Consider the following 11,092-nt stretch of genomic DNA (forward strand, 5'->3'; position numbering starts at 1 on the left):
TCCACATTTATCTATCGACCTTTATCTTGAGACATTTATCTATCGACATTTATCTATCCACATTTATCTATCGACATTCTACCAAATTTCAAGGTTCTACGACAATCAGAAGTGCTCTATAATATTTTATGAAAATTCAGCGGAAATGGGCGGATGCCACGCCCCCTGGATTGAAAATCTCAAGTTTTCGATTTTTTCCTTTGCATACATCACAAGTCCTATCACCGTGTAAAATTTCAAGTTTCTACGGTATCGGGAAGTTCTCCATAATTTTGATGATCTGTCAGTGAGTCAGTGAATCAGTGAGTCAGTGAGTCAGTGAGTCAGTTACGGTTTTTGCGATTTTTAAAGCCCTATATCTCAGAAACTACTCATCGTAGGAGGCTGAAATTGTTTTTGACCAGGTGTTTGGTTTTGACCAGCTCAACATATGTAGCGAGTTTGAAATTTCTAGCATCTTTGGTGTGGAAGTTAGAGGGGGGTCGAAAATGGCCTGAGTTGTTTCCTGTAAATAAGGGTGTAGTGCCAAAGTTGCTAGAGAACTTGGCTGGGCACTACCGTGCCCCTTGATTGGATTTGAAAAATTCACATTTGAAGAAAATCACATTTCAAAATGTTTAAATTTCCCGAAGATGTCCCGAAGATGTCCCGAAGATGTCCCGAAGATGTCCCGAAGATGTCCCGAGCATGTCCCGAAGATGTCCCGAAGATGTCCCGAGCATGTCTCGAAGATGTCCCGAAGATGTCCCGAAGATGTCCCGAAGATGTCCCGAAGATGTCCCGAAGATGTCCCGAAGATGTCCCGAGCATGTCCAGAAGATGTCCCGAAGATCTCCCGAGCATTTCCCGAAGATGTCCCGAAGATGTCCCGAAGATGTCCCGAAGATGTCCCGAGCATGTCCCGAGCATGTCCCGAAGATGTCCCGAAGATGTCCCGAGCATGTCCCGAGCATGTCCCGAAGATGTCCCGAAGTTGTCCCGAAGATGTCCCGAAGATGTCCCGAAGATGTCCCGAAGATGTCCCGAGCATGTCCAGAAGATATCCCGAAGATGTCCCGAGCATTTCCCGAGCATTTCCCGAGCATGTCCCGAGCATGTCCCGAGCATGTCCCGAAGATGTCCCGAAGATGTCCCGAAGATGTCCCAAAGATGTCCCGAAGATGTCCCGAAGATGTCCCGAAGATGTCCCGAAGATGTCCAGAAGATGTCCCGAGCATGTCCCGAAGATGTCCCGAAAATGTCCCGAAGATGTCCCGAAGATGTCCCGAAGATGTCCCGAAGATGTCCCGAAGATGTCCCGAAGATGTCCCGAAGATGTCCCGAAGATGTCCCGAAGATGTTCCGAAGATGTCCCGAAGATGTCCCGAAGATGTCCCGAAGATGTCCCGAGCATGTCCCAGCATGTCCCGAAGATGTCCCGAAGATGTCCCGAAGATGTCCCGAAGATGTCCCGAAGATGTCCCGAAGATGTCCCGAAGATGTCCCGAAGATGTCCCGAGCATGTCCCGAGCATGTCCCGAAGATGTCCCGAAAATGTCCCGAGCATGTCCCGAAGATGTCCCGAAGATGTCCCGAAGATGTCCCGAAGATGTCCCGAAGATGTCCCGAAGATGTCCCGAAGATGTCCCGAGCATGTCCCGAAGATGTCCCGAAGATGTCCAGAAGATGTCCCGAAGATGTCCCGAAGATTTCCCGAAGATGTCCCGAGCATGTCCAAAAGATGTCCCGAAGATGTACCGAGCATGTCCCGAAGATGTCCCGAAGATGTCCCGAAGATGTCCCGAAGATGTCCCGAGCATGTCCCGAAGATGTCCCGAAGATGTCCCGAAGATGTCCCGAAGATGTCCCGAAGATGTCCCGAGCATGTCCCGAAGATGTCCCGAAGATGTCCCGAGCATGTCCCGAAGATGTCCCGAAGATGTCCCGAAGATGTCCCGAAGATGTCCCGAAGATGTCCCGAGCATGTCCCGAAGATGTCCCGAAGATGTCCCGAAGATGTCCCGAAGATGTCCCGAAGATGTCCCGAAGATGTCCCGAAGATGTCCCGAAGATGTCCCGAAGATGTCCCGAAGATGTCCCGAGCATGTCCCGAAGATGTCCCGAAGATGTCCCGAGCATGTCCCGAAGATGTCCCGAAGACGTCCCGAGCATGTCCCGAAGATGTCCCGAAGATGTCCCGAAGATGTCCCGAAGATGTCCCGAGCATGTCCCGAGCATGTCCCGAAGATGTCCCGAAGATGTCCCGAAGATTTCCCGAAGATGTCCCGAGCATGTCCAAAAGATGTCCCGAAGATGTACCGAGCATGTCCCGAAGATGTCCCGAAGATGTCCCGAAGATGTCCCGAAGATGTCCCGAAGATATCCCGAAGATGTCCCGAAGATGTCCCGAGCATGTCCCGAGCATGTCCCGAAGATGTCCCGAAGATGTCCCGAAGATGTCCCGAAGATGTCCCGAAGATGTCCCGAAGATGTCCCGAAGATGTCCCGAGCATGTCCCGAAGATGTCCCGAAAATGTCCCGAGCATGTCCCGAAGATGTCCCGAAGATGTCCCGAAGATGTCCCGAAGATGTCCCGAAGATATCCCGAAGATGTCCCGAAGATGTCCCGAAGATGTCCCGAAGATGTCCCGAAGATGTCCCGAGCATGTCCCGAGCATGTCCCGAAGATGTCCCGAAGATGTCCCGAGCATGTCCCGAGCATGTCCCGAAGATGTCCCGAAGATGTCCCGAGCATGTCCCGAAGATGTCCCGAGCATGTCCCGAAGATGTCCCGAGCATGTCCCGAAGATGTCCCGAAGATGTCCCGAGCATGTCCCGAAGATGTCCCGAAGACGTCCCGAGCATGTCCCGAAGATGTCCCGAAGATGTCCCGAGCATGTCCCGAAGATGTCCCGAGCATGTCCCGAAGATGTCCCGAGCATGTCCCGAAGATGTCCCGAAGATGTCCCGAGCATGTCCCGAGCATGTCCCGAAGATGTCCCGAAGATGTCCCGAACATGTCCCGAAGATGTCCCGAAGATGTCCCGAGCATGTCCCGAAGATGTCCCGAGCATGTCCCGAAGATGTCCCGAAGATGTCCCGAAGATGTCCCGAAGATGTCCCGAAGATGTCCCGAAGATGTCCCGAGCATGTCCCGAGCATGTCCCGAAGATGTCCCGAAGATGTCCCGAGCATGTCTCGAAGATGTCCCGAAGATGTCCCGAAGATGTCCCGAGCATGTCCCGAGCATGTCCCGAAGATGTCCCGAAGATGTCCCGAGCATGTCCCGAAGGTGTCCCGAAGATGTCCCGAGCATGTCCCGAAGGTGTCCCGAAGATGTCCCGAAGATGTCCCGAAGATGTCCCGAAGATGTCCCGAGCATGTCCCGAGCATGTCCCGAAGATGTCCCGAAGATGTCCCGAGCATGTCTCGAAGATGTCCCGAAGATGTCCCGAAGATGTCCCGAGCATGTCCCGAGCATGTCCCGAAGATGTCCCGAAGATGTCCCGAGCATGTCCCGAAGATGTCCCGAAGATGTCCCGAGCATGTCATGAAGATGTCCCGTAGATGTCCCGAAGATGTCCCGAAGGTGTCCCGAAGATGTCCCGAAGATGTCCCGAAGATGTCCCGAAGATGTCCCGAAGATGTCCCGAAGATGTCCCGGAGATGTCCCGAAGATGTCCCGAAGATGTCCCGAAGATGTCCCGAAGATGTCCCGAAGATGTCCCGAAGATGTCCCGAAGATGTCCCGAAGATGTCCCGAAGATGTCCCGAAGATGTCCCGAGAATGTCCCGAGCATGTCCCGAAGCTGTAGCGAAGATGTCCCGAAGATGTCCCGAAGATGTCCCGAGCATGTCCCGAGCATGTCCCGAAGATGTCCCGAAGATGTCCTGAAGATGTCCCGAGCATGTCCCGAGCATGTCCCGAAGATTTCTCGAGCATGTCCCGAAGATGTCCCGAAGATGTCCCGAGCATGTCCCGAGCATGTCCCGAAGATGTCCCGAAGATGTCCCGAACATGTCCCGAAGATGTCCCGAAGATGTCCCGAAGATGTCCCGAGCATGTCCCGAAGATGTCCCGAGCATGTCCCGAAGATGTCCCGAGCATGTCCCGAAGGTGTCCCGAAGATGTCCCGAAGATGTCCCGAAGATGTCCCGAAGATGTCCCGAGCATGTCCCGAGCATGTCCCGAAGATGTCCCGAAGATGTCCCGAGCATGTCTCGAAGATGTCCCGAAGATGTCCCGAAGATGTCCCGAGCATGTCCCGAGCATGTCCCGAAGATGTCCCGAAGATGTCCCGAGCATGTCCCGAAGATGTCCCGAAGATGTCCCGAGCATGTCATGAAGATGTCCCGTAGATGTCCCGAAGATGTCCCGAAGGTGTCCCGAAGATGTCCCGAAGATGTCCCGAAGATGTCCCGAAGATGTCCCGAAGATGTCCCGAAGATGTCCCGGAGATGTCCCGAAGATGTCCCGAAGATGTCCCGAAGATGTCCCGAAGATGTCCCGAAGATGTCCCGAAGATGTCCCGAAGATGTCCCGAAGATGTCCCGAAGATGTCCCGAGAATGTCCCGAGCATGTCCCGAAGCTGTAGCGAAGATGTCCCGAAGATGTCCCGAAGATGTCCCGAGCATGTCCCGAGCATGTCCCGAAGATGTCCCGAAGATGTCCCGAGCATGTCCCGAAGATGTCCCGAGCATGTCCCGAAGATGTCCCGAGCATGTCCCGAAGATGTCCCGAAGATGTCCCGAAGATGTCCCGAAGATGTCCCGAAGATGTCCCGAGCATGTCCCGAGCATGTCCCGAAGATGTCCCGAAGATGTCCCAAGCATGTCCCGAAGATGTCCCGAGCATGTCCCGAAGATGTCCCGAGCATGTCCCGAAGATGTCCCGAAGATGTCCCGAGCATGTCCCGAAGATGTCCCGAAGATGTCCCGAGCATGTCCCGAAGATGTCCCGAAGATGTCCCGAGCATGTCCCGAAGATGTCCCGAGCATGTCCCGAAGATGTCCCGAGCATGTCCCGAGCATGTCCCGAAGATGTCCCGAAGATGTCCCGAAGATGTCCCGAAGATGTCCCGAGCATGTCCCGAAGATGTCCCGAAGGTGTCCCGAAGATGTCCCGAGCATGTCCCGAAGATGTCCCGAAGATGTCCCGAAGATGTCCCGAAGATGTCCCGAGCATGTCCCGAAGATGTCCCGAAAATGTCCCGAGCATGTCCCGAAGATGTCCCGAAGATGTCCCGAAGATGTCCCGAAGATGTCCCGAGCATGTCTCGAAGATGTCCCGAAGATGTCCCGAAGATGTCCCGAGCATGTCCCGAGCATGTCCCGAAGATGTCCCGAAGATGTCCCGAGCATGTCCCGAAGGTGTCCCGAAGATGTCCCGAGCATGTCCCGAGCATGTCCCGAAGGTGTCCCGAAGATGTCCCGAAGATGTCCCGAAGATGTCCCGAAGATGTCCGGAAGATGTCCTGAAGATGTCCCGAAGATGTCCCGAAGATGTCCCGAGCATGTCCCGAAGATGTCCCGAAGATGTCCCGAGCATGTCCCGAGCATGTCCCGAAGATGTCCCGAAGATGTCCCGAACATGTCCCGAAGATGTCCCGAAGATGTCCCGAAGATGTCCCGAGCATGTCCCGAAGATGTCCCGAAGATGTCCCGAAGATGTCCCGAAGATGCCCCGAAGATGTCCCGAAGATGTCCCAAAGATGTCCCGAGCATGTCCCGAAGATGTCCCGAAGATGTCCCGAAGATGTCCCGAAGATGTCCCGAAGATGTCCCGAAGATGTCCCGAAGATGTCCCGAGCATGTCCCGAAGATGTCCCGAAGATGTCCCGAGCATGTCCCGAAGCTGTCCCGAAGATGTCCCGAGCATGTCCCGAAGATGTCCCGAAGATGTCCCGAGCATGTCCCGAAGATGTCCCGAAGATGTCCCGAAGATGTCCCGAAGATATCCCGAGCATGTCCCGAAGATGTCCCGAAGATGTCCCGAAGATGTCCCGAAGATGTCCCGAACATGTCCCGAAGATGTCCCGAGCATGTCCCGAAGATGTCCCGAAGATGTCCCGAGCATGTCCCGAAGATGTCCCGAAGGTGTCCCGAAGATGTCCCGAGCATGTCCCGAAGATGTCCCGAAGATGTCCCGAGCATGTCCCGAGCATGTCCCGAAGATGTCCCGAAGATGTCCCGAGCATGTCCCGAAGATGTCCCAAAGATGTCCCGAAGATGTCCCGAAGATGTCCCGAAGGTGTCCCGAAGATGTCCCGAAGATGTCCCGAGCATGTCTCGAAGATGTCCCGAAGATGTCCCGAAGATGTCCCGAGCATGTCCCGAGCATGTCCCGAAGATGCCCCGAAGATGTCCCGAAGATGTCCCGAAGATGTCCCGAAGATGTCCCGAAGATGTCCCGAAGATGTCCCGAAGATGTCCCGAAGATGTCCTGAAGATGTCCCGAAGATGTCCCGAAGATGTCCCGAAGATGTCCTGAAGATGTCCCGAAGATGTCCCGAACATGTCCCGAACATGTCCCGAAGATGTCCCGAAGATGTCCCGAGCATGTCCCGAAGATGTCCCGAGCATGTCCCGAAGATGTCCCGAAGATGTCCCGAAGATGTCCCGAGCATGTCCCATGTGACATGTCCCATGAGACATATCCCTTGAGACATATCCCATGAGACATATCCCATGAGACATATCCCATGAGACATATCCCATGAGACATATCCCATGAGAGATTTCCCATGAGACATTTTCGATTAGTCATCTCTTACCTATGCCAGGAGCTGACGTCCGATGTTAACTCGTCGACGACCACGGCCAAACTGAATAATGTGACTGTTGTGTGGCCCTATTTATAGCAAAATTTGATCCTCCCACAAAAATAATTAATTTTATTTCCTTTTTTGTTTTTGTTTAGTGGTAGGCACACTCCGCCCCTGGTTGTGGTGTTTTATGTTTTTTTTTTCTTTATAGACAAAGTCTAATTTGGTAGGGTCTTCAGAGCCAACCGTTGCTATTTTTTTTTTGGCATGATTCTGGAGGGTGGAGCGAGATAGCATGCTGTCATTCAAATATTTTTTTATATATCTTTTTTATTTATAAAGATAATACCAAGTAAATAAAATTTAAACTTAGTAATAAAATAGTATTTTAGTTCAGTGTTTCAGTTCAATACTAAAATTGGAAGTAGGCAAAAATTTATTTGGGGTATTGCGACCCTCCAATACCCATAAAAATAAAATAAAAATAAGAAAACCATTAAAAAAAGGTTGCTGCTCAACTCTTTTATTTATGTAAAATGAAAATGAATTTTCTTGCTAAAACTTTTCCATTTTTATTTTATTTTCATGTTTAATGCCAATTTTCCAAACATTCGTCCCACTGTGCGCCGCTGTAATCAATTTTTTGAATGTGTTAAACTTCTAGCTTGTGTACTATATTGCGTGAATTTTATTTGGTTTAAGATTGATTGGTTATTAAAATTGTCTTAAGTGTGGACAAGAATACATTGGAACTAGTTTTTGCGCCCTCAATGACCTATTCAGCCGTCAAAAATTGTGTACGTTTTATTTTTATTTAATGGAAGTACTTACATAAATAAACAAAATTGTTTTGGAAATATGTTGGAACGAAAAGTTGTTAACATATATTCAAACAACAACAAAAAACCTTATCTACGAAAGTTTTGTTAAACAAAGTCTTTCATTAAATTTGAACATTATATTAGACATGCTTATGGCTGTCTTTTCAAGTTGATAAGACCCTCCATTAAATATCTATAAATTTGACCTTAAAGGTCAAGCCATTAAAATTATAACCAATTTGATTTTAAGTTCTTCAATAAGAATTCTTAGATCATTCAGTATTTGAATTCTCTGCAAGAAGGAACTAGCTACCTATAATTCTTATAATTCAAAATGAAGCTCATTTTCGGAATAATTTTGACTATTTTTGTATTTGCTTCAATTATTGGAGCTGAAAAACCTGGTAAGATTTTCTTTTCAATATGAATTTTGTGGAAAAAATTTATAGTTTTTACTTTGAATTTATTGCAGCGGCTTGTTTACAACCACATTCAGTTGATGGTGATGGAATGATGAGATGCATGGCATTATTTCAAAAATGGTCTTATAATGCCGATGAGGATAAATGTGTTGAGTTTAATTATGGTGGCTGCAGAGGAAATGACAATCGATTCAACTCGAAGGCAGCATGTGAAGCACTTTGTATGAATTAATTTTTGTGAATAAAATAATAAAAGGTTTAAATTAAAACAACACGAAGTTTATTCAGATGGAATTATGACAAGTTCTTAATGTATAGCTATTTCGAGTTCTATACGAAAAGTGTCATCTGATTTTCATCTTCTTCGTTATTTTTCATATAATTGTGCAAAAATCACAAAAAAAAGGAAATAGCTACTATAGCTCATTTTTTGATTACGACTAGTTAAAATATACTTTGGAGAAAACTGATTATAAGACAAAAATCAAAGGAGTTGGCCCACTTTTGGGCCCAGTAAAAATGAATCGTAGGTGGGTTTTACGACACATTTTAGTTTCATATTTGGGTAATTCCACGGAAGTTGACCACCAATAGGCAAAAAAACAAAGGGAAAATATAAGAAATTTAACGATGGTATATATTAAAATACTTATTCATTTTACTTTGTTAATTTTACTTTAAAGTTTAATTTGTTTTATTTACCTAAATCTAAAAATTTAAAAAAATGAGAATTTTTTAATAAAAGATTAAAATTCTAGAAGTTTTCAAAGCAAGCATTGTTTTAAAAACTTTAGAAAAAAACTGTATTGACAGCGAACGCGCATTTTTATACAAAATTCAAAACATTTGTTAAAAAAAAAATAGTGCTTAAATATTTGAGTTTTTAAGTTATTGATTTTTTCATTTATGTTAAAATATTTTAAATATACATTTTTTCTTACGGTGTTACAAAAATATGTCACCACGGGTGCACCCGTTATATTTTTTAATTGTTATAAAACCATATATTTTTTATTAATTGCATTCAAATAAATGCTTCCTGGAAACGTAACTAAATCTCCTTTCATATTGAATGCGATATCCATGAATTTTCACTCAAAAAACTAAAATATGGCTTCTTAAAGTCATCGAAGCAGACTAAATCGATTTTCTAACGTTACGTTCTAAACTTAAGAATTTGAGACGTTGAAAGACAAGTTAACAAGATTTTATTTTAAACATAAATTAACAACTAAATATATTAGGTGTTGAAGCTATTAAATACTTTATTTAGTGAATAGTACGCAAGATAGGAACAATAAATGAAGTTACTGTGTCACACCCATTACAATAGAAATACCCATTTGGAAATGAAAAATCAGATTTTTTCGAAAAAAATTTTCTAACATCCAAAGTATGGCACTTAGAAATTTTAGTACCGAATGAGAGATTAGAGATTGAAAATAAAGAATTATGGTTTTTGTTTAATGAAAATAACTAAAATTATTCAATTATATAGGTACTATAATAGTTGCCATCGAATTACTTAGCTCATAGGGTTAGAGGTTGAAATTTGTGTCGAATGAAATACAGGGTGTCCCACAGTCACCGTCCCAAATGAGAACCATGGATTCCTGAGGTAATTTTAAGTCGAAAAACTTAAGAGGTAATTTTCTCGTTTTCGTCCCGTTTTCGAGTTACCACGGTTTTTATGATTTTTGCTCTCTTGTCCTTTAACTGGCCTTATCTTTGCCAAACTACGTTTAATTCGAAAGATTTTTTTTACAACCAATCAAGAATTTATTACAGTTTTAGTTTGTCTCAAAACTTTTTTTTCTGCGGACAACCGTTTCTCCACAATTTTGCACCACACACAATTTTCTTCGTTTTTTATTTTGTTTTTTACACTTTCATATCATTTTATTCAAAAAAACACGTTAATGAGTATTAATTTTTTGTGCTTTTTATTGAAGCCCAGTTTATTTTCATAAAAAAAAAAAGTTTTATTTCACAAAACTGAAGTAACTGAAAAAAATAAACAAACTGAGTGAAATAAAAAAAAAAATAATTTTTAAATACAAAATTAATTTAAATGAATTAAAACTTTTTCTGAGCTTTATTTTTTTTTCTTTTCTTAACCACAATAGCTCAGAAAAAAGTTTTTAATTCATTTAAAATTAATTTTGTATTTAAAAATTATTTTTTTTTTTAATTTACTCAGTTTGTTTACTTTTTTTAATTACTTTCAGTAGCCTTTTTTGTGAAATAAAACATATTTTTTTTATGAAAATAAACTGGGCTTTAATAAAAAGCACAAAAAATTAATACTCATTAACGTGTTTTTCTGAATAAAATGATATGAAAGTGTAAAAAACAACTTAAAAAACGAAGAAAATTGTGTTTGATGCAAAATTGTGGAGAAACGGTTGTCCGCAGAAAAAAAGTTTTGAGACAAACTAAAACTGTAATAAATTCTTGATTGGTTGTAAAAAAAATCTTTCGAATCAAACGTAGTTTGGCAAAGATAAGGCCAGTTAAAGGACAAGAGAGCAAAAATCATAAAAACCGTGGTAACTCGAAAACGGGACGAAAACGAGAAAATTACCTCTTAAGTTTTTCGACTTAAAATAACCTCAGGAATCCATGGTTTTCATTTGGGGCGGTGACTGTGGGACACCCTGTATATGTATAAGTTGATTGTGAAAATGAAAAAAAAAGGTTGCAACTTTCAAAATGGGTATTTTGCAACCCATTTTAACTATGTTTGTAGTTCTTTCAAATTGGGACATTTTTTTAAATGCTAAACAAAAGTCTGAATACTAAAAGAAAATATTCAATGGCTGTATGTTTTTTATGGCTGCTAAAATGACAACCCAATTCAATACAAAACAAAAATTATTGGTTGAAATAAAATTTTGTAATATATTTTTTTATTTGCAACAAATATTATTTTTAAATTTTATTTGAAAGGAGAATGGGCAATTTTGTATGGAACTTGGACGTTCCGCGGCCAAGAACGATTTTGTTATTTTTCGATGTAGTTAAGTCTTACGTACATTGTGCAGAAGTTTTATAATTCTAACGTTCTTCACAAACGGATAAAATGCATTTTTGCATTTAAAAGTT

At 44.2% G+C, this 11,092-nt stretch overlaps 1 protein-coding gene across 1 annotated transcript; it reads left to right on the forward strand.

Annotated features, from left to right (window-relative positions):
* Positions 1–7,833: 7,833 nt before the first annotated feature.
* On the forward strand, positions 7,834–8,259 carry LOC129912344 (protease inhibitor-like). Its single transcript, XM_055990560.1, has 2 exons — positions 7,834–7,969; positions 8,038–8,259. The coding sequence occupies exons 1-2, from the start codon at positions 7,900–7,902 to the stop codon at positions 8,217–8,219; spliced, it is 252 nt and encodes an 83-aa protein (XP_055846535.1). The 5' UTR covers positions 7,834–7,899; the 3' UTR covers positions 8,220–8,259.
* Positions 8,260–11,092: the final 2,833 nt, after the last annotated feature.

Source organism: Episyrphus balteatus, chromosome 2 (assembly GCF_945859705.1).
Source record: "Episyrphus balteatus chromosome 2, idEpiBalt1.1, whole genome shotgun sequence".
Classification (NCBI taxonomy): Eukaryota; Metazoa; Arthropoda; class Insecta; order Diptera; family Syrphidae; genus Episyrphus; species Episyrphus balteatus.